The 24,586-nt window shown below is 42.2% G+C and overlaps 1 protein-coding gene across 2 annotated transcripts in view; it reads right to left on the bottom strand.

Annotated features, from left to right (window-relative positions):
• Nucleotides 1–24,586, bottom strand: part of CUX2 (cut like homeobox 2) — a 739,268-nt gene that overhangs the window by 68,298 nt on the left and 646,384 nt on the right. For both annotated transcript variants that reach the window (XM_069754866.1, XM_069754872.1), the window contains 3 exons: nt 20,064–20,112; nt 18,921–19,037; nt 11,041–11,232 (listed from right to left, as the gene is read on the bottom strand). In XM_069754866.1, the coding sequence (XP_069610967.1) occupies nt 11,041–11,232; nt 18,921–19,037; nt 20,064–20,112 (358 nt within the window). The remainder of the gene's footprint in view (nt 1–11,040; nt 11,233–18,920; nt 19,038–20,063; nt 20,113–24,586) is intronic.

The following is a 24,586-nucleotide window of genomic DNA, read 5'->3' as shown; positions in this document are numbered from 1 at the left end:
AGTGTGAGTCTAAAAATCCCCAATGGCCAGTGAGAAAATTTCTTTTTATTTAAATAAATATTGTAATATGAAAAAAAAAATTGCCAAAAAAGTTTTATACAAACATATAGTAGGTCATGTTCTGAGGATAGCCTCCCTTTAACAAGATATGAAGGGAGCCCTTACATTTTCTAGATTAGCTACAAAATTAGCTGAGACCCTTAAACGATTTTTTTATTTAACCCAAACAGTGAACAGCAAAAAAGATTAAAAAAAAAATAAATTTAAATTTTAAAGTTTCATTTCTTGTTCATCCCATCTACAATTTTCTTTTAAATTTATTAAAAAGTAGTATATACAAAAAGTGACAGCAGCGAAAACTAAAAACTTGCCCTCACAGAATGCTGTCTATGGAAAAATAAAAAGTTATATAAGTCTCAGAATATGGTGGCCCCCCTAAATTTATTTTTTTAGTAAAGTGATTTCCTTTGTGTGCAAAAGTTGTAAAACATTACAAAACTGCATGAATTTGGTATGATCACAATCGTAAAGACCTGCAGAATGAAGTTATGCCTATTATACTAAATGACAAAATAGTGAACTATTTAAAAAAAAAATCAAGAGAGTTTATTTTGTTTCTTCCACATCGGAAAAAAGCTAATCAAAAGGGATCAAATTTATTTACTAAAATGATATCTTGTCATACAAAACAATAAGCCCTCACACAAATCTAAGGTCAATTTTTTTTAACCCTATACCTCTCAGAACATGGTCATGCACAAACAAATACTTTTTTTTACTGTTCAATAGTAATAAAATATATACACAGTGGGGAAAAAAATTATTTAGTCATCCACCAATTGTGCAAGTTCTCCCACTTAAAAAGATGAGAGAGGCCTGTAATTGACATCATAGGAAGACCACAACTATGAGAGTCAAAATTAGAAAACAAATCCAGAAAATCTCCTTGTCTGATTTGGCAAGATTTATTTTGCAAATTATGGTGGAAAATAAGTATTTGGTCACCAAAAACATGCAAGATTTCTGGCTCTCACAGACCTGTAACTTCTTCTTTACTCCTCTGTCCCTGTCTCTCTCCTCTGACTCCTCTTTCCTCCACTCATTACCTGTAGTAATGGCACCTGTTTGAACTTGTTATCAGTATAAAAGACACCTGTCCACAAGCTCAAACAGTCACACTCCAAGCTCCACTATGGTGAAGCCCAAAGAGCTGTCGAAGGACACCAGAAACAAAATTGTAGCCCTGCACCAGGCTGGGAAGACTGAATCTGCAATAGGCGAGCAGCTTGGTGTGATGAAATCAACTGTGGGAGCAATAATAAGAAAATGGAAGAAATACAAGACCACTAATCTCCCTCGATCTGGGGCTCCACGCAAGATCTCACCCCGTGGGGTCAAAATGATCACAAGAATGGTGAGCAAAAATCCCAGAACCACATGGGGGGACCTAGTGAATGACCTGCATAGAGCTGTGACCACAGTAACAAAGGCTACCATCAGTAACACACTACGCCACCAGCGACTCAGATCCTGCAGAAGCTAGTACATGTCCGGGCCCGTCTGAAGTTTGCTAGAGAGCATTTGGATTATATTGGGAGAATGTCATATGGTCTGATGAAACCAAAGTAGAACTGTTTGGTAGAAACAAAACTTGTCGTGTTTGGAGGAGACAGAATGCTGAGTTGCATTCAAAGAACACTATACCTACTGTGAAGCATGGGGGTGGCAACATCATGCTCTGGGGCTGTTTCTCAGCAAAGGGACCAGGACAACTGATCCGTGTACACGAAAGAGTGAATGGAGCCATGTATCGTGAGATTTTGAGTGTAAACCTTCTTCCATCAGCAAGAGCATTGAAGATGAAACATGGATGGGTCTTTCAGCCTGATAATGATCCCAAGCACACTGTCAGGGCAACGAAGGAGTTGGTTCGTAAGAAGCATATGAAGGTCCTGGAGTGGCCTAGCCAGTCTCCAGATCTCAAACCCATAGAAAACCTTTGGAGGGAGTTGAAATTCCGTGCTGCCCAATGACAGGCCCAAAACATCACTGCTCTAGAGAAGATCTGCATGGAGGAATGGTCCAACATACCACCAAGAGTGTGTGTCTACCTTATCAAGACTTACAGAAAACGTTTGACCTCTGTCATTGCCAACAAAGGATATAAAATAAAATATTGAGATGAACTTTTGTTAATGACCAAATACTTATTTTCCACCATAATTTGCAAAATAAATCTTGCCAAATCAGACAAGGTGATTTTTCTGAATTTGTTTTCTCATTTTGACTCTCATAGTTGTGGTTTACCTATGACGTCAATTACAGGCCTCTCTCATCTTTTTAATTGGGAGAACTTGCACAATTAGTGGCTGACTAAATACTTTTTTCCCCCACTGTATATACTGGTATTACCTTAATCATTCTGACCTACACAACAAAGGTAATATTTTTGCTTTGATAGGAAGTAAAACGCATAAAATTTAACCCCTTAATGACAAAGCCAATTTGGTATTTAATGACTGAGCCAATTTTTACAATTCTGACCACTGTCAATTTATGAGGTTATAGCTCTGGAACGCTTCAACTGATCGCACTGATTTTGAGACTGTTTTTTTCCTGACATATTGTACTTCATGTTAGTGGTAAAATTTATTTGATATGACTTGCATTTATTTATGAAGAAAACTGAAATTTGGTGAAAATTTTGCAATTTTCAAACTTTTAATTTTGTGCCAAAAATTTTTTGAGTCAAATTGCACAAAATAGTTAATAAATAACATTTCCCACATGTCTACTTTACATCAGCACAATTTTCGAAACATAATTTTTTTTATTAGGATGTTATAAGGATTAAAAGTTGACCAGTGATTTTTCATTTTTCCAACAAAATTTACAAAACCATTTTTTTAGGGACCACCTCACATTTGAAGTGAGTTTGGTTGGACAATATAACAGAAAATACCCAAAAGTGACACTATTCTAAACCCTCAAGGTATGCAAAACCCCATTCAAAAAGTTTACTAACCCTTCAGGTGCTTCACGAGAACTAAACCAATGTGGAAGGAAAAAATGAACATTTTACTTTTTTCACAAAATTTTTTACTTTGGAACCAAATTTTTTTATTTTCACAAGGGTATCAGGAGAAAATGGAATACAAAATTTGTTGTGCAATTTCTCCTGAGTGCGCTCATACCTTGTATATGGGAGAAAACCACTGTATGGGCACACGGCAGGGCTTAGAAGAGTGAGCCCTAATCCCAACCTAACCCTAACCCCAACACACCCCTAACCCTAATCATAACCATAACCCAACAACACAACCCTAACCTCAACACAACCTTAGCCCCAACCCTAACCCTAGCCTAACCCTAGCCCATCCATAACCCTAGCTCAACCCTAACCCTAGCTCTAACCCCAACACTAACCCTAGCCCCAACCCTAACACTAGCTCGAACCCTAACCCTACCCTTACCCTAGCTTTAACCCTAGCCCCAATCCTAACCCTAGCACAACTCTAACCTTAGCTGTAACCCTAATCCTAACCCTAGCCCCAACCCTAACCCTAACTCTAACCTCAAATTTAGCCCCAACCCTAACCCCTAATGGAAATAAATACATTTTTTAAATTTTATTATTTTTACTAAGAGGGTGATAAAGAGGGGTTTGATTTACTATTTTTTTTTATTTTGATCGCAGTGATCAAAATGAACAAATAGGAGAAATCTCCTATTGTTGCCGGCTGCCGGTCGGCAGATATCAGCAGGCGCACTGTGAATGTGCCCATTTTTTTCCCAGAAGAAGGTGCCAAGGGCCAGGGGACACTGCCGGAGGGATTGGGGGACATCGCAGGTACTGGGAAAGCTCGTGCTAGATCATATCAGAGAGATAAATAAATATGAAATCTGACTTTTTTTTTGCGTGAATAACGGTGATCGCAACACTGGGTTCAGTAAATACCCGAATCATGTTCTGGAGACCTCGGAGATTTTCCGACGCTTGGGGGCGCTATCCACTTATTTCTCAGTGCCGTTAAAAAGCATTGCTGAGGCATAAGTACCCTTAACTGTTGATGTTAACCCCTTCAAGACCCAGCCTATTTTGACCTTAAAGACCTTGCCGTTTTTTGCAATTCTGACCAGTGTCCCTTTATGAGGTAATAACTCAGGAACGCTTCAACGGATCCTAGCGGTTCTGAGATTGTTTTTTCGTGACATATTGGGCTTCATGTTAGTGGTAAATTTAGGTCAATAAATTCTGCATTTATTTGTGATAAACACGGAAATTTGGCGAAAATTTTGAAAATTTCGCAATTTTCACATTTTGAATTTTTATTCTGTTAAACCAGAGAGATATGTGACACAAAATAGTTAATAAATAACATTTCCCACATGTTTACTTTACATCAGCACAATTTTGGAAACAAAATTTTTTTTTGTTACGAAGTTATAAGGGTTAAAATTCGACCAGCGATTTGTCATTTTTACAACGAAATTTACAAAACCATTTTTTTTAGGGACCACCTCACATTTGAAGTCAGTTTGAGGGGTCTATATGGCTGAAAATACCCAAAAGTGACACCATTCTAAAAACTGCACCCCTCAAGGTACTCAAAACCACATTCAAGAAGTTTATTAACCCTTCAGGTGCTTCACAGCAGCAGAAGCAACATGGAAGGAAAAAATGAACATTTAACTTTTTAGTCACAAAAATTATCTTTTAGCAACAATTTTTTTATTTTCCCAATGGTAAAAGGAGAAACTGAACCACGAACGTTGTTGTCCAATTTGTCCTGAGTACGCTGATACCTCATATGTGGGGGTAAACCACTGTTTTGGCGCACGGCAGGGCTTGGAAGGGAAGGAGCGCCATTTGACTTTTTGAATCAAAAATTGGCTCCACTCTTTAGCGGACACCATGTCACGTTTGGAGAGCCCCCGTGTGCCTAAAAATTGGAGCTCCCCCACAAGTGACCCCATTTTGGAAACTAGACGCCCCAAGGAACTTATCTAGATGCATAGTGAGCACTTTGAACCCCCAGGTGCTTCACAAATTGATCCGTAAAAATGAAAAAGTACTTTTTTTTCACAAAAAAATTCTTTTAGCCTCAATTTTTTAATTTTCACATGGGCAATAGGATAAAATGGATCCTAAAATGTGTTGGGCAATTTCTCCTGAGTACACCAATACCTCACATGTGGAGGTAAACCACTGTTTGGGCACATGGTAAGGCTCGGAAGGGAAGGAGCGCCATTTGACTTTTTGAATGAAAAATTATTTCCATCGTTAGCGGACACCATGTCGCGTTTGGAGAGCTCCTGTGTGCCTAAACATTGGCGCTCCCCCACAAGTGACCCCATTTTGGAAACTAGACCCCCCAAGGAACTAATTTAGATGCCTAGTGAGCACTTTAAACCCTCAGGTGCTTCACAAATTGATCTGTAAAAATGAAAAAGTAATTTTTTTTCACAAAAAAATTCTTTTCGCCTCAATTTTCTCATTTTCACATGGGCAGTAGGATAAAATGGATCATAAAATTTGTTGGGCAATTTCTCCCGAGTACGCCGATACCTCATATGTGGGGGTAAACCACTGTTTGGGCACTCGGCAGGGCTCGGAAGAGAAGGCGTGCCATTTGACTTTTTGAATGGAAAATTAGCTCCAATTGTTAGCGGACACCATGTCGCGTTTGGAGAGCCCCTGTGTGCCTAAACATTGGAGCTCCCCCACAAGTGACCCCATTTTGGAAACTAGACCCCCCAAGGAACTTATCTAGATGCATATTGAGCACTTTAAACCCCCAGGTGCTTCACAGAAGTTTATAACGCAGAGCCATGAAAATAAAAAATAATTTTTCTTTCCTCAAAAATGATTTTTTAGCCTGGAATTTCCTATTTTGCCAAGGATAATAGGAGAAATTGGACCCCAAATATTGTTGTCCAGTTTGTCCTGAGTACGCTGATACCCCATATGTGGGGGTAAACCACTGTTTGGGCGCACGGCAGGGCTCGGAAGGGATGGCACGCCATTTGGCTTTTTAAATGGAAAATTAGCTCCAATCATTAGCGGACACCATGTCACGTTTGGAGAGCCCCTGTGTGCCTAAACATTGGAGATCCCCCAGAAATGACACCATTTTAGAAACTAGACCCCCAAAGGAACTAATCTAGATGTGTGGTGAGGACTTTGAACCCCCAAGTGCTTCACAGAAGTTTATAACGCAGAGCCATGAAAAAAAAAAAAAAAATTATTTTCTCAAAAATGATCTTTTAGCCTGCAATTTTTTATTTTCCCAAGGGTAACAGGAGAAATTTGACCCCAAAAGTTGTTGTCCAGTTTCTCCTGAGTACGCTGATACCCCATATGTGGGGGTAAATCACTGTTTGGGCACATGCCGGGGCTCGGAAGTGAAGTAGTGACGTTTTGAAATGCAGACTTTGATGGAATGCTCTGTGGGCGTCACGTTGCGTTTGCAGAGCCCCTGATGTGGCTTAACAGTAGAAACCCCCCACAAGTGACCCCATTTTGGAAACTAGACCCCCAAAGGAACTTATCTAGATGTGTGGTGAGCACTTTGAACCCCCAAGTGCTTCATAGAAGTTTATAATGCAGAGCCGTGAAAATAATAAATACGTTTTCTTTCCTCAAAAATAATTATTTAGCCCAGAATTTTTTAATTTTCCCAAGGGTAACAGGAGAAATTTGACCCCAATATTTGTTGTCCAGTTTCTCCTGAGTACGGTGATACCCCATATGTGGGGGTAAACTACTGTTTGGGCACATGCCGGGGCTTGGAATTGAAGTAGTGACGTTTTGAAATGCAGACTTTGATGGAATGCTCTGCGGGCGTCACGTTGCGTTTGCAGAGCCACTGATGTGCCTAAACAGTAGAAACCCCCCACAAGTGACCCCATTTTGGAAACTAGACCCTGAAAGGAACTTATCTAGATGTGTGGTGAGCACTTTGAACCCCCAAGTGCTTCATAGAAGTTTATAATGCAGAGCCGTGAAAATAATAAATACGTTTTCTTTCCTCAAAAATAATTATTTAGCCCAGAATTTTTTATTTTCCCAAGGGTTACAGGAGAAATTGGACCCCAAAAGTTGTTGTCCAGTTTCTCCTGAGTACGCTGATACCCCATATGTGGGGGTAAACCACTGTTTGGGCACACGTCGGGGCTCAGAAGGGAAGTAGTGACTTTTGAAATGCAGACTTTGATGGAATGGTCTGCGGGTGTCACGTTGCGTTTGCAGAGCCCCTGGTGTGCCTAAACAGTAGAAACCCCCCACAAGTGACCCCATTTTAGAAACTAGACCCCCCAAGGAACTTATCTAGATATGTGGTGAGCACTTTGAACCCCCAAGTGCTTCACAGACGTTTACAACGCAGAGCCGTGAAAATAAAAAATCATTTTTCTTTCCTCAAAAATTATGTTTTAGCAAGCATTTTTTTAGATTCACAAGGGTAACAGGAGAAATTGGACCCCAGTAATTGTTGCGCAGTTTGTCCTGAGTATGCTGGTACCCCATATGTGGGGGTAAACCACTGTTTGGGCACACGTCAGGGCTCGGAAGTGAGGGAGCACCATTTGACTTTTTGAATACGAGATTGGCTGGAATCAATGGTGGCGCCATGTTGCGTTTGGAGACCCCTGATGTGCCTAAACAGTGGTAACCCCTCAATTCTACCTCCAACACTAACCCCAACACACCCCTAACCCTAATCCCAACTGTAGCCATAATCCTAATCACAACCCTAACCCCAACACACCCCTAACCACAACACTAACCCCAACACACCCCTAACCCTAACCACAACCCTAATTCCAACCCTAACCCTAAGGGTATGTTCACACGTTCAGGATTTCCATCCTTTTTTTTTCCTGACTGTTTTTTAAAAAACTGCAGCTCTTGGCAGAAAACGCAGGTCCTTTTTTTGGTCCTTTTTTGGTCCGTTTTTGATGCGTTTTTTGATGCGTTTTTTGATGCGTTTTTTTGATGCAGTTTTCTAGCCAGAGTCTGTGTGTTTTCTAGGAATTTTTTTAGGGTTAAAATGGCTGAAAATACCCTAACCCTACCCCTAACCCTACCCCTAACCCTAACCCTACCCCTAACCCTACCCCTAACCCTAACCCTACCCCTAACCCTACCCCTAACCCTAACCCTACCCCTAACCCTACCCCTAACCCTACCCCTAACCCTACCCCTAACCCTAACCCTAACCCTACCCCTAACCCTACCCCTACCCCTATTCTAACCTTAGTGAAAAAAAAAAAAAAAAAATTCTTTATTTTTTTTATTGTCCCTACCTATGGGGGTGACAAAGGGGGGGGGGTGTCATTTACTATTTTTTTATTTTGATCACTGAGATAGGTTATATCTCAGTGATCAAAATGCACTTTGGAACGAATCTGCCGGCCGGCAGATTCGGCGGGCGCACTGCGCATGCGCCCGCCATTTTGCAAGATGGCGGCGCCCAGGGAGAAGACGGCCGGACGGACACCGGGACGCCGGGTGAGTATAAGGGGGGGAGATTAGGGCACGGGGGGGGCATCAGAGCACTGGGGGGGGGCATCGGAGCACTGGGGGGGGGCATCGGAGCACGGGGGGGCGGGATCGGAACACGGGGGGGGCAGCCACACTCCGCCCACGCACTTCCGCCCGCTCCCCGCACTTCCTGCTGCAGCGGTTCTGCACATCAAATCGCAGTAAAACCCGCAGATATATTTTTGATCTGCGGGTTTTACTGCGGTTTGGACCTCACAATGGAGGTCTATGGGTGCAGAACCGCTGCGGCTCCGGAAAAAGAATTGACATGCTCCTTCTTTTTTCCGGGAGCTATTCAGCGCGTCTTTTTTTTAACAATTTCCGGACCATGTGCACAGTGTGTCCTGTTTTCCATAGGGTACAGTGTACTGTACCCTGCATGGAAAACAGCTGCGGAACCGCAGCGGCAAAACCGCCGCGGTTCCGCGGTAAAAAACGCACTGTGTGAACATGGCCTCAGGCTATGTGCCCACGTTGCGGATTCGTGTGAGATATTTCCGCACCATTTTTGAAAAATCTGCGGGTAAAAGGCACTGTGTTTTACCTGCGGATTTTCCGCGGATTTCCAGTGTTTTTTGTGCGGATTTCACCTGCGGATTCCTATTGAGGAACAGGTGTAAAACGCTGCGGAATCCGCACAAAGAATTGACATGCTGCGGAAAATACAACGCAGCGTTTCCGCGTGGTATTTTCTGCACCATGGGCACAGCGGATTTGGTTTTTCATATGTTTACATGGTACTGTAAACCTGATGGAACACTGCTGCGAATCCGCAGCCAAATCCGCACCGTGTGCACATAGCCTAATTCTAAAGGTATGTGCACACGCTGCGGAAAACGCTGCGGATCCGCAGCAGTTTCCCATGAGTTTACAGTTCAATGTAAACCTATGGGAAACAAAAATCGCTGTACACATGCTGCGGAAAAACTGCACGGAAACGCAGCGGTTTACATTCCGCAGCATGTCACTTCTTTGTGCGGATTCCGCAGCGGTTTTACAACTGCTCCAATAGAAAATCGCAATTGTAAAACCGCAGTGAAATGCGCAGAAAAAAACGCGGTAAATCCGCCATAAATCCGCAGCGGTTTAGCACTGCGGATTTATCAAATCCGCAGCGGAAAAATCCGCAGAGGACCAGAATACGTGTGCACATTCCTAACCCTAACCCTAGCCCTAACCCTAGCCCTAACCCTAACCCTACCCCTAACCCTACCCCTAACCCTACCCCTACCCCTAACCCTACCCCTAACCCTACCCCTAACCCTACCCCTAACCCTACCCCTACCCCTAACCCTACCCCTAACCCTAACCCTATTCTAACAGTGGAAAAAAAAAAATTCTTTATTTTTTTATTGTCCCTACCTATGGGGGTGACAAAGGGGGGGGGGTTATTTATTATTTTTTTTATTTTGATCACTGAGATAGATTATATCTCAGTGATCAAAATGCACTTTGGAACGAATCTGCCGGCCGGCAGATTCGGCGGGCGCACTGCGCATGCGCCCGCCATTTTGGAAGATGGCGGCGCCCGGGAGAAGACGGACGGGACCACGGCTGGATCGGTAAGTATGATAGGGTGGGGGGGGACCACGGGGGGGGGGGATCGGAGCACGGGGGGGGGGAATCGGAGCGCGGGAGGGGTGGAACGGAGCGCGGGGGGCGTGGAACGGAGCACGGGGGGGCTGGAACGGAGCACGGGGGGGTGGAACGGAGCACGGGGGGGGGTGGATCGGAGTGCAGGGGGGGTGATTGGAGCACGGGGGGGTGATTGGAGCACGGGGGGAGCGGGCACGAGCACGGGGGGGAGCGGAGCACTGGACGGAGGGGAGCCGGAGCAGTGTACCGGCCAGATCGGGGGGGTGGGGGGGCGATCGGAGGGGTGGGGTGGGGGCACACTAGTATTTCCAGCCATGGCCGATGATATTTCAGCATCGGCCATGGCTGGATTGTAATATTTCACCCGTTATAATGGGTGAAATATTACAAATCGCTCTGATTGGCAGTTTCACTTTCAACAGCCAATCAGAGCGATCGTAGCCACGAGGGGGTGAAGCCACCCCCCCTGGGCTAAACTACCACTCCCCCTGTCCCTGCAGATCGGGTGAAATGGGAGTTAACCCTTTCACCCGGTCTGCAGGGACGCGATCTTTCCATGACGCCGCATAGGCGTCATGGGTCGGAATGGCACCGACTTTCATGACGCCTACGTGGCGTCATGGGTCGGGAAGGGGTTAAAAGGAGTATCGGCGGTCGTTAAGGGGTTAAAACAACAAAAACTACAACAGATTTTTTTTCTTCTCATTTCTTCCCATACAGAGTTAATAAAAGCTAGATATTAAGTTACATGTACCCCAAAAGAGAGCCACTGCAAAAAACAATGTCGATGAAAAAAATTCAAAATAAAAAAAAAGCTCCTGCAAGAATGAAAAATAAAAATGAAAAAAAAAGTACGCTAAATCAGACTTGGCTCTGAAGGGGTTAAAGTATGTTTGCACCTCTATGGCCTCCGTTTTGATTAGAAGTTGTTGTTCTAGTTCAGCTATTTGATTAGATGATGACTCTTCCAATTCTTGTATAGCGTTCTGGAGATGCTGAATATCTTTAAGGAGTCTTAAAATTTCTCTGTCTTTAGAAGTTAAAGCCGATTCTAAATGAGACTCAGAACATATTGAAAAGCCACATTTGTCCTGAAAACAAGAAAAAAAAAGAAAAAAGACCTGTTATGATCGTTTGACTAATAGAGACAATTAACACAACCTTCAGATACCATTAGGTACATGTATAATCCCATTAACTTCCCAGGAGAAATGGAAACAAGAACATGCCTACTTGAGTTACTTTGGAAATTAAGAGTAATGTTATTTTCTCTAAGCAGAGATACTTGCTGAGCAAAACAGAAAAGGTGGCAAAGGCAATATATACTCTTACAAGTAGGTTTCAACAAAAGAGCAAGTAATTTTACAGACTGGTCAGCAGACGCAACCATGTCTTCTTTTATCATTATGGCAGAGGAGGACATATAAATAATGCCATCTGGGCAGCCACAGTATAAAGGTCCTACTACCACCTCTAAAGCAGGTGGAATTGTGCATTATGATGAGCTGTTGGACTGGAAAAAGCTAATCTACTTTTCTGGCATAGGTACACTGTCTGTCCCTGCAAAAGGGCTTATTATTAATCTAAACATTTATTGCATATCCATGGGACATGCCATAAGTGTCAGGGAGATGCCAATTCTGAGACCTGAAGCTTTCTCAAAAAAGTGGATTCTCTGTCTCCCAGTTGCTGTATCCAGGAGAATAACTGAAGAGGTAGTCCCTACAGTGCCTTGCGAAAGTATTCGGCTCCATGGAACTTTTCAACTTCTTCCCACATATCATGCTATAAACATAAAGATACCAAATGTAAATTTTTGGTAAAGAATCAACAAGTGGAACACAATTGTGAAGTTGAACGAAATTTATTGCTTACTAGCTGAAGAGCCCGGCGTTGCCTGGGCATAGTAAATATCTGTGGTTAGTTATAGCATGTCACTTCTCTTATTTTCCCATCACGCCTCTCATTTTCCCACCCACATCTCTCATTTTCTCCCTCACACCTCTCATTTTCTCCCTCACTCCTCTCATTCCCCCCTAACACTTGTCATTTCGACCTCACATCTGTCATTTTCCGGTCACTACACTATTTTCCCTCACTCCTCTCATTTTGCACTCACACCTTTTCATTTTCACCTCCCACCTCTCATTTTCACCTCAGTATATACATGTTTGTCATCTCCCTTATATATAGTATACACCTGTATGTCATCTCCTGTATATAGTATATACCTGTATGTCATCTCCCCTGTATATAGTATATACCTGCTGTGTGTCATCTCCCCTGTATATAGTATATACCTGTATGTCATCTCCTCCTATATATAGTATATACCTGTATGTCATCTCCTCCTATATATAGTATATACCTGTATGTCATCTCCTCCTATATATAGTATATACCTGTATGTCATCTCCTTCTATATATAGTATATACCTGTATGTCATCTCCTCCTGTATATAGTATATATCTGTGTGTCATCTCCCCTGTATATAGTATATACCTGTGTGATCTCCTGTATTAGACCTCGTTAACACGTTATTTGCTCAGTATTTTTACCTCAGTATTTGTAAGATAAATTGGCAGCCTGATAAATCCCCAGCCAACAGGAAGCCCTCCCCCTGGCAGTATATATTAGCTCACACATACACATAAAAGACAGGTCATGTGACTGACAGCTGCTGTATTTCCTATATGGTACATTTGTTGCTCTTGTAGTTTGTCTGCTTATTAATCAGATTTTTATTTTTGAAGGCTAATACCAGACTTGTGTGTGTTTTAGGGCGAGTTTCGTTTGTCAAGTTGTGTGTGTTGAGTTGTGTGTGGCGACATGCATGTAGCGACTTTTGTGAGATGAGTTTTGTGTGGCAACATGCGTGTAGCAACTTTTTGTGTGTCGAGTTGCATGTAACAGGTTAGTGTAGCAAGTTGTGTGCAGCAAGTTTTGCGCATGGCGAGTATTGCGCGTGGTGAGTTTTATGTCTGGTGCCTTTTGAGTATGTGCAAGTTTTGTGTGAGGCAACTTTTGCATGTGTTGCAAATTTTGTGCATGTGGCAATTTTTCTGCGTGTGCAAGTTTTGCGTGTGGCGAGTTTTCCATGAGGTGAGTTTTGCACTTGTGGCGAGTTTTGCGTGAGCCTAGTTTTTGCATGTGGCGAGTTTTGCGCGTGGCGAGTTTTGAGCGGCGACTTTTGTGTTTCGACTTTTATGTGGTGAGGTTGGTGTATGTGTGGTGAAATGTGTGCTGAGGGTGGTATATGTGTTCAAGCACGTGGTAGTGTGTGGCGCATTTTGTGTGTGTGTTCATATCCCCATGTGTGGTGAGTATCTCATGTCAGGGCCCCACCTTAGCAACTGATCGGTATATACTCTTTGGCGCCATCGCTCTCATTCTTTAAGTCCCCCTTGTTCACATCTGGCAGCTGTCAATTTGCCTCCAACACTTTTCCTTTCACTTTTCCCCATTATGTAGATAGGGGAAAAATAGTTTGGTGAATTGGAAAGCGCGGAGTTAAAATTTCACCTCACAACATAGCCTATGACGCTCTCAGGGTCCAGACGTGTGACTGTGCAAAATTTTGTGGCTGTAGCTGCGACGGCTCCAACACTTTTCATTTCACTTTTTCCCCATTATGTAGATAGGGGCAAAATTGTTTGGTGAATTGGAAAGCGCAGGGTTAAAATTTCACCTCACAACGTAGCCTATGACGCTCTCAGGGTCCAGATGTGTGACTGCAAAATTTTGTTGCTGTAGCTGCGACGCTTCCAACACTTTTCCTTTCACTTTTTTCCCCATTATGTAGATAGGGGCAAAATTGTTTAGTGAATTGGAACGCGCAGGGTTAAAATTTTGCCTCACAATATAGCCTATGACGCTCTCGGGGTCCAGACGTGTGACTGTGCCAAATTTTGTGGCTGTAGCTGCGACGGTGCAGATGCCAATCCCGGACATACACACACACATACACACACACACACATACACACATTCAGCTTTATATAGTAGATTTAAAAATTTTTGTGGAAATTCAAAAACTGAAAAGTGGGCCGTGCAATATTATTCAGCCCCTTTACTTTCAGTGCAGCAAACTCACTCCAGACGTTCATTGTGGATCTCTGAATGATCCAATGTTGTCCTAAATGCCTAATGATGATAAATATAATCCACCTGTGTGCAATCAAGTCTCTGTATAAATGCACCTGCTCTGTGATAGTCTCAGGGTTCTATTTGAAGCACAGAGAGCATCATGAAGACTAAGGAACACAACAGGCAGGTCCGTGATACTGTTGTGGAGACGTTTAAAGCCGGATTTGGATATACGATGATTTCCAAAACTTTAAACATCCCAAGGAGCACTGTGCAAGCGATCATATTGAAATGGAAGGAGTATCATACCACTGCAAATCTTCCAAGACCCGGCCGTCCCTCTAAACTTTCATCCCAAGCAAGGAGAAGACTGATCAGAGATGCAGCCAAGAGGCCCATGATCACTCTGGATGAACTGCAGAGATCTATAGCTGAGGTGGGACAGTCTGTCCATAGGACAACAATCAGTCGTACACTGCACAAATCTGGCCTTTATAGAAGAGTGGCAAGAAGAAAGCAATTTCTCAAAGATATCCATAAAAAGTGTTGTTTCAAGTTTGCAACAAGCCACCTGGGAGACACACCAAACATGCAGGAAGAAGGTGCTGTGGTCAGATGAAACCAAAATCGAACTTTTACACAGCTCATCACCCTGAACACACCATCCCCACTGTCAAACATGGTTGTGGCAGCATCATGGTTTGGGCCTGCTTTTCTTCTGCAGGGACAGGGAAGATGGTTAAAATTGATGGAAAGATGGATGAGGCCAAATGCAGGACCATTCTTGAAGAAAACCTGTTGGAGTCTGCAAAAGACCTGAGACTGGGTCGGAGATTTGTCTTCCAACAAGACAATGATCCCAAATATAAAGCAAAATCTACAATGGAATGGTTCACAAATAAATGTATCCAGGTGTTAGAATGGTCAAGTCAAAGTCCAGACCTCAATCCAATCGAGAATCTGTGGAAAGAGCTGAAAACTGCTGTTCACAAACGATCTCCATCAAACCTCAATGAGCTCGAGCTGTTTGCCAAGGAAGAATGGGCAAGAAATTGAGTCTCTCGATGTATAAAACTAATAGAGACATACCCCAAGCGACTTGCAGCTGTAATCGCAGCAAAAGGTGGCGCAACAAAGTATTAAGTTAAAGGGTCCGAATAATATTGCACGCCCCACTTTTCAGTTTTGGAATTTTCACAAAAATTTAAAATAAGCAATAAAATTCATTGAGTTTTAACTTCCGGATTGCCTGGCAAACACTGGAGCAATTCAGCAGGTCACAAACTGCTGAAGACCAACCGGAGTGGCACTGATAAAAGATGAAGATGGAAGCTGGAAAGTATAAGACTAGGGGCAGGGAACTTAGATTAGTAGCGCCACTACAGTGCTGAAATAAACAAAACAAAACGCTAAAGTTGCTATTTAAGGCTCATACACAGTGTGCACAAGTAGAAACTAATAGGTTCATCTAGTAGGATGGGTTATATTGGATAAACCACCTCAGATCTGCTAAAAATTTAACAAAGAGCAGATGAACTTTGTTCACATGTTGCAGTTGCATTATATTTTTTGTCTTGATTTTCAAAGGCTGCAGTAAAAACACAGTGCCTTTACTAAAGGGCGGCTTTTTGGTTGCCATTTTGCATCAGAAGTCGCATTACAACCACAATGTATCAATACAGTACAAAGGGTGAAGTTTACTCAGTCACTGCATTGCTGGTACATGTTGTTTGCTCTATAGTGGCAAAATGTCATGTGATTGTATTAACCAATCACTGCCCATCTAAATGATCTCACTGTAGACTATGACACACAAGAGCGGTGGTATCAGGAAACCAAAATAATTGCCATTTGTGCTTTTCGCAGTTAATTTAAATCCCCCCAAAAAATTACAACTGAAGGGTTAGGCTGGCCATTCACATGCAATATGTCACCGGAGTCCAACAGAACTAGGCTTGTAAAAATTCAGTATGAAATCAGCATCAAATACTTAGGAACAAGTGAGTAGACATACAGTTGAAATGTACATAGGAAGAATTACTAAAATTATTTTACACATCTTTGCATTTTCCATATATCCAACACCTTCCAAAATAATTCACAGTTTGACTTCTGACATATAAGAAGATCTGAGTGTCAATATACTGTATTCTGAGTGTCAATGTACTGTATAACCTTTGGTCATCCCTATTTGAAAAAGGGAGATTGGTATGGAAATTATGAAGAAAAGATAGCCCTGTACGCGGACGACGTGTTATTGTTCTTGGAAGATGCGCAGGAGTCTCTGGGGGCCGTTTAGAACAGTATTACTAAATTTGGGGCTCTTTCCGGTTTATCTATTAATTGGGATAAGTCTGTGTTGTTGCCCATGGATGTGGCGGCTCCTCTGACACTTGGACCTGGGATCCCCTTGAGGGTGGTACATGAGTTTAAATATCTGGGCATCACGGTTCCGGGCAAAATAGAGGACTATGTGCAGCTAAACCTGACTCCTTTGCTTGGGAAGTTCCAGCAGAAGATTGGGGCCTGGAAGAAGCGATTTCTGTCGGTCGCAGGTAGAGTTAATTTGATCAAAACTTATACTTATGCCTCAGCTCCTCTACATATTGCATAATACTCGGAGTCCCAGTGGGAGTCTATATTTCAATACATCTCCAGGGTTTTCCTAAGTGAGGCTAACAGGGTGTCACAGCTATACCTGGTCTATAGGGAGTAGAGGACAGGACTAAGAGGTGACCCAAAATGCCCAAGGTGCAGTGAGGAGGATGTAGATTTGCTACATATGATGTGCTCCTGTGCTCGCCTCCAACCCTTTTGGGTAAAGGTGCTTAATTTGATCCAGAAGGTGGCAGGAGTAAATGTGGTGCATAACCCGCTTACTTGCCTTCTGGGCTGTATGGATGATATTGCTATGGATGAGTGTGGAAGTTTGACTATTGCAAGATTGTTGTATGCTGCGAGGAAGCTTATTGCGATATATTGGTTGGATGAAAGACCATCAGGAAAAAAGGAATTTATAAATAAATTTTTTTTATTGAGCTCATGGAAAGGAATATATACATCGAGAGGTCAGAATACAAAATTTTAAAATGTGTGGGGCGGATGGATTACCCAGGTGTGGCATCTGCTCAGTTATTGCAGAGTAGAATGGGTGTCGTTTCGTTGCTTCTAGGGGGACTTCTACATGTACAGGTGTGCTTTTGTAATGATTGGTACCATCTTTCAAGAGGTGAGGTCAGATGGTTTTATTGGATATCGGGCAAAAGATTGGGGGGGGGGGTTGGTTAGGGGGTAAGGGTGATGTTTAGTAAAATGAAAATGTATTAATAGGTCTTGTATTCATCGTACCTGTCTGGAAATTGTGTCAGACTGTGTTACTGGCGTGTCATATGCTTCACTAAAATCTATGTGATTTAAAAAGAAAAGGGAGATTGGTGTGAAGAAAGTTCCCACTCTTCGTGCTGCTTGTATGAACAAGTGTCTTGACGCCTTATAGCATCTGTTTGGAACAACTGTGTTTTCTCTTTTTAAATCTTTTTACCATCTGAGAAAATAAAGAACCTCATCCTCAACTACCATAAAAGACTTCAAGCTGGTGTTAGAGGGGGCAATACACAGTATTAAGAAATGGGGTATGTGAACTTTTGATCAGGGTCATTTAGATGTTTTGGGTTGTCATTATGATTTTAAAAGAGAAAACACAATAGTCTGACAATAAATGGCTTCTCCCAACCACTAACCATGAGTGGAGAAAAAGTTTTGGTGTTATCATTCATATTCTCTGAAAAAAGGCCAAGAAAGCAAAAATTCTGCCAGGGTATGTATACTTTTGAGCACAACTGTATATCTGACTAATGCTTATCGTCCTATGTATAGGGTGAGACCTTTCCACTTTGCTTTTTGCCAATTGTCGCAATCATCCATAGCCTATATGAGTTTAATGAGGAGTGTTGATTACTGGATGACTATGGGGGAGGCGAGTTCATAAAGCATATGCCGCCCTACAAAACTAGTAAGACCTCCCTTTTGTTTGCCTTTGTCATGCTTTGACTATAGCCCTAACATGAATACTGGGGGTGATAACCTATGAGTATTACTGGTTTTACCATAAATTAGAGGCTATTTTTGTGTCTGGCAGGTTTGATTGCGTGTTAAACTAACTATTGCAATAGCTGCGCTGCTCCACTTGGTGTACAAAAATAGGGACTGCTGCAATAATTTAGGTTAGATACAGGAGTGGTCACACTTGGTTCTGGTCTTACTTAGCCTGCAGCATTGAGTGTGGTCCCTGTGTTTGTGAAGATTATGGGTAAGCACATGATGCTTTTGGGCATCCTTACCTTCCTCTGATGAGTACAACAGGCGGATATCTGCATACTCACTGTGAGGACATGTTTGTTGAAGAATACCAGTAATTCTGAGATGTTTGATAGAGGACTCAGGGTCCCCCAGGTCTTTCTTGTATAGACCATATTTTCTCGCGTGTTCCACATATTTTGTCTTGTTTGTCCTGGCACCTTGCACTTTATATATTCTGTATTTTACATTTATTTCGTTAAAAGTTATATTTTATTCCAAGACGCTATATACTCAAGAAATTTAGTTGGACATAACCACCCGCCGTATCTCATATCTGTTTGAAGGTCTGTACGTATAGATATTAGGTAACAGACCTCCCCCAACAAAGACTCACGGAAGAATTTAGACCAGTAGATCCTTGCGGAGAACAACGGGTCAGTCTAATGGAATTATTTACAGATGATAACTGCTCCCTGAGACTCTCAACCTCCCTCTGAGCAGCTTCCGCTCTCTGTAAAAGAAAGGGAAAATAGATAGCAGCCATCATACAAGTCAGACTTTTGGAGATAATTAAAATGTTAAATTATGTCACACAGGAGACCATTCTTGTGGGATGTGCCTTGATTCTATTAAATAATGGTTCAGATCCTAATCCTGTCTAAAACAACATGGATTTGTAAGAATATGTACTTGGTCAATTTGGGCTATATGAGATGGTAAATGTCCCACCTCTCCTTTCACTAGGCCGCAAAAAAAATAATTCCCACCGATCTTAACAGAAAGAAAGTTGAATGTCCCAATAAGTAGAAAATGCCCTGGAAATACCCAAAAGAGAAGGCATAACACTCCATAACAAGGGCAAGATGAAACTGATGGGCATTACACAAGGTAGAGTGATACTCCCTGTATATACCTAGGACAGAAATTGCATGTGTGTGTAGCTTTGGTAAAGCTGGTAATAAGAACATTGGTACTGCTTTTACACTAATGATGAGGAACTGCACGCTACACTACTCTTTAAAGTTTTTTTTTACTGTATTTTATTATGAACTATCAGGTTTTCATGTTTTACTCATTTCTCCAATTGCATATGTCAGCTGATTTCATGCACTCGTTCCTTTAAAGCATGGATATTGCTACTAATAAAATCATATGCATAACTATGAAAAACTGTTCGGCTGCATTCTCTCACAGCAGATTTCTTACAGAAGCTCCTGTCCGATTTATTTGAATGGGGTAAAGAAGGTCATATGCTTTCTGCAGAAGCAATCACATTCGGATGAGACTATGCACAATACACATACACAGGTGAGTGCTTATACTTTGCTGTCTCCAGTGATCCCATTAAGAATGAATAGAGCAACAGTGCCTACGATCGATCACCGCTCCAATCTCAGTATCGGTGAGGGTTCCAACAATTCGGAAGTTATCCCCTATGCCATAGATAAGGGATAACTTTTAAACGTGAGAATATACCTTTAATAACACATGAGATGTACAAAATGATTGAAAACAATAATGTTGGTAGAGTACTTACCAGATGAGCTTTTTCAAGATTGGTCATTATCATGCCCACTTCATCAGCCCTAAAGAAAGGTTAACATATATATAATTATATATACAGCATACCATAAACCATAAACAGCTAGGCAAAAGAGGTTTTATATGACAACACAAGCCGCCTGAACAAAACCATGCCAATTTTGGGTTGACTAAAAGACATAGCCTAAATATTAATTCACAGTGTTTTGCTGTGATTTTTTTTCATGGCATTTTCATTGGTGTTTCTTATCCAGTTATTACTTTACAGAAAAGTACTGTAAATTCTACATATAAGATATCTGGAGTTTTTGTACTGTTTTTAGAGATTTTTCCTGGCGTTTTTACCTTAGGTGTTGTAGTTGCCGCAAGTCAAGTCGCAATTAAAAAGTAGGAATTCTTTATATGTAATGAGGCAATCTGACACAGCAGTTTCAAGATCACCATGTAGCCTTAAGTCTTAGACTGGAGCTACATGGTGACTTTGGCCGCGACGCACGTCATGCAGACCAGGATCGCTATCTGCCGCTGCTACATCACAGAGTAATGCATGTGAATAGGGCCGCCCTGTGAGATCTAGGCTACAAGTCGCAATAGACCCAACTTTTTGAGACATGCTTGTCGTGCTTGTGAAATTCTAGGAGTCACAATATGACCCCAGTCACCTGCATTATGCTGCACTATAAAATGGTCCCAGAGATCCTGCAGGACAACTTGGGGAGTACTGCAGTGTAATCAGCACTAAAGTTTGACCTTTTTTTTTAAAGATGCAAATTCAATTTACAATTTTTTTAATTGCCAGCAGGAAATACGTTATCAGATGTATTAGCCATCTGCAGAATGCAGTAATGTAGGCTCATACTCCATCAAATTGAAGGGCTATACCTTTTTGATAAGATCAAATAGAAGATTTCTATGTATGAGCAGTTACAGCACATTAAATAAGAAAAAAGCCAATAATTAAACCTAATCATGAACCTGTGAAATGAGTTCTGCTTCCAGTTCTCACAGCAGCGGAGTAATAGACAATAATACTTTATGCCTTGGCAGCCAGACGTTAAACTGTGACAACCTAGATTAAGGCTCATATTGTGCTCATGAATTTCTCTCAATCACCATCAAAGAGAGAATTATTTACAACATATCTAGGTAAGGGAGGTCTATCAAATTATCAAAGAACATCTGCTTTGGTGTAATAAGATTAAGCGTCCTCCCAGTGTTGCATAATATGAAGAGGAAATGTGTTGCCGTGTGTTAGTAAGACTGGCAAACCGCACCAGCAGCTGCGAGATTTGGCAGCTTGCACTACTGGATGGAGCCAAAGGGGCGCAAAAGACGTTCCAAACTCATAAAAATGGATGGCACCACACCAATTAAAATAACAACCAGCAAATGTACATTTAATGAAGTCAAGACGTTATTTTAATAAAAATTCATTGCTTTCGTCTTCCCAAAGCAGCAGCTGCTCCTGTGTGTTGTATACAAGGGCACAGTGTTCAAGAGGCCTGCCGTTCACAGCTTTTACTAACGCTTTAGGAATTGGCTGGGATATCTGTTAGATATAAGTCATGCTCACAGGGTTACAGGTCCTCAGCTCCTGCCTGTATGGTAAACAGACATTTTATTTGGCGAATCTCTACGGTATTGGATGTTTTACAGCTCAAATAGTAGCTGATGACAACCAGTGACAGGTGCACATGAACCAAAGTCATTGTTATATAAGCCCCAAATGTGTCACTGAGTATGTATGTTCTGATTAGCCATGTCTGCTCCTCTGTGAAGGAGTCGGCACTGTATTCAGTTGAATATGGCTACCGTCAAGTGTCAAAGGGGAGCTGTCATGCCGTTAACGGCGATAAAGGGGCAGGACGGCATACTGCACCTGTCCCTGCCACTATAATGGGTCCTGGCTTTCCCTTATCTCAGGGGTACCTATGATGGTTAGGAGGCCTGAACCACCAGCGCATCCCTGTCTCCTGTGCAGACCCTATCAGTGCCCCTCTCTCCCCCCAAGGGAGGTGGACTGTTCCAGTGTATAAATACAACAATTAACAGGGTATACAGACAAGGTAACTAAAAGTCTCAAACTCACTAAATGCTCACACAACCACAGAGGTAACACAGAGAAGGAAAAAACTAGGAAGGAAAACAGGTTTAACATGCAACCAAAACAGCAGACACCAATCCCTGTAAATAAACCTCCAAGCTCCTAATACCACGTTCCTTCACTCTCAAGCCAGGCAGCAGAACTGATCACTGACAATAGCTGTAGTCAAGGCTGGGTCTATATAGTGGAGGAGATTACAAAATCCACTTCAGTTGAGAGACCCAGCTCTCAGCAACTCAGCAACAAGGTTAACTCCTGCACTGCTGGCACAAAGCAGCCAGGTCAGAATACAGAAGAAGAGCTTCTATTCACTGTGTGTGAACGAGGCCCAGAGCACTGCGGTTTTCTGGAACCTCATATATGAAGCCAGGAGAAACCTACTAAATCTAAAACAAAACCTTTAATGGCAACCTTCTAAAAACAATTTCCATGGACCGAACAGTGATAAAGTGCATATATAGTGCTCCAAAACAACAGTGCTCAATAAAAAAATGGTTTGATCTCACCAAATAAGTCGTTTTTCTCACGGGAGCGTCCTGATGTATTCTTAGGGGGAAGGGAAACAAATAGTAACTATGCTACCCAGTCGTGCCCCTGTGTTGCTCCCGCCCTGACAAGGGCAGTCCCCATCATAGTCCACACCCAAAGCCAGGTGCACTGGACACATAGGAGCTACCTGCCAATGCTGGGGCTCTATCTTTCTAAATAGAATATTCCATCATATCTATACCCCCGCTTTTTTCGTTCCCCTGATGAATCTCCCCTATGGGAGAGGAAACGCGTAGGGAAGTTGACTTGGTTGTGGTGGGTACAACAATTTAGCCTGACTTGGGGACTGCCCTTGTCAGGGCGGGAGCAACACAGGGGCACGACTGGGTAGCATAGTTACTATTTGTTTCCCTTCCCCCTAATTATACATCAGGACGCTCCCGTGAGAAAAACGACTTATTTGGTGAGATCAAACCATTTTTTTATTGAGCACTGTTGTTTTGGAGCACTATATATGCACTTTATCACTGTTCGGTCCATGGAAATTGTTTTTAGAAGGTTGCCATTAAAGGTTATGTTTTAGATTTAGTAGGTTTCTCCTGGCTTCATATATACTTTCTATTAGAGAACCTTATAGGGGTACCAGATGTGGTTACACCTTAAGTAGTTGGCTATTATTCGGTTCTCTGGAACCTCTCTGTCGCGGTAGCCCCGTGACAGGAGCCAAAATTAACCGTATTCATATTGGAAATCCGACCAACCTTCCCTAGCTCATTCTTGGGAATGATTGTTGGAATACCTGCCCCTCTGCTACATGGCCTTGTTCGGCGCTAGCTGTGGGCTGCAAAAGATTGCTTTGGGGGCCACTTGTTGGAGACCCCTGGAATGAATATCTCCTGGCCTATTTGCTTCCCAAAGCTGTCCCACACTGTCAATACAAGAGACGCCAGGTAGCATTACTAGTCTTCAGTGTCTTCATTCCACTGCTAGCACTTATGTATGTGTATATATATATATATATATATAAATATGTATATATATTAGATATGCGGGTATATAGATAGGTCGCTTGGCCAAAGTTTGCTCTGTATAAACATATATAAACATTTCCAGACCGTTGTGTCCTTGAGATATTTTACAGTTAATTAGCATTTGCTGTAGTTTCATATCAAATCATTGCTCATCATCAGCTATTTTGGCCTCAAGAGGCCAACCATAAAAGCTGATGCTTTTACAAAACTAAGTCTGAGATTGTCTCTGTATCATCAGAAATAAGCAACTGTTATGTGACCTTGCAGTTCGAGATTCTGGCAACAAAATTAGGTAATCAGCTCAGCACTGCAATATGTGTAGTCCCACAATCTGACAATTACCTAATGCAAGCTGACTGGATCATTAGCAGGCAAGAAGATATATTAGGACGGAGCTGGCTAGTGTCAGCGTGAGTTTGTGTTCTTTTGACCATTGGCGGTCCAAGCTTATGCAAGAGGTGATCCAGATAATTGCTAACTCCAAATTATGGTACCTCTTTGAATTTTCCCATTCCTTCTTAGACTACGTGCACACATCTTTTTCAGACTAAGGCTATGTGCACACGTTCAGGATTTCTCGCAGAAAATTCCTGAGAATTCCGGACATTTTCTGCAAGAAATCCGCAAGAAAACCGCATGCGTTTTTGCCGCGATTTTGACGCGTTTTTACTGCGGTTTTGACGCGTTTTTTTCCGGACACTTCCCAATGCATTTTGGAGTGGGAAATCCGCAAAGAAAACGCAAAATTAATGAACATGCTGCGGTTTTTACCGCGATGCGTTTTTTACTTCGCGGAAAAAACCGCATCATGTGCACAAAACATGCAGAATTAATTCTAAATGATGGGATGCTTATTGTATGCATTTTTTTGCGGTTTTATAGCGTTTTTATCGG

This window comes from Ranitomeya imitator, chromosome 1, assembly GCF_032444005.1.
Source record: "Ranitomeya imitator isolate aRanImi1 chromosome 1, aRanImi1.pri, whole genome shotgun sequence".
Taxonomy (NCBI): Eukaryota; Metazoa; Chordata; class Amphibia; order Anura; family Dendrobatidae; genus Ranitomeya; species Ranitomeya imitator.
Note: the sequence above shows the minus strand (reverse complement) of the source record. Positions and strands in the feature narration are given on the sequence as shown.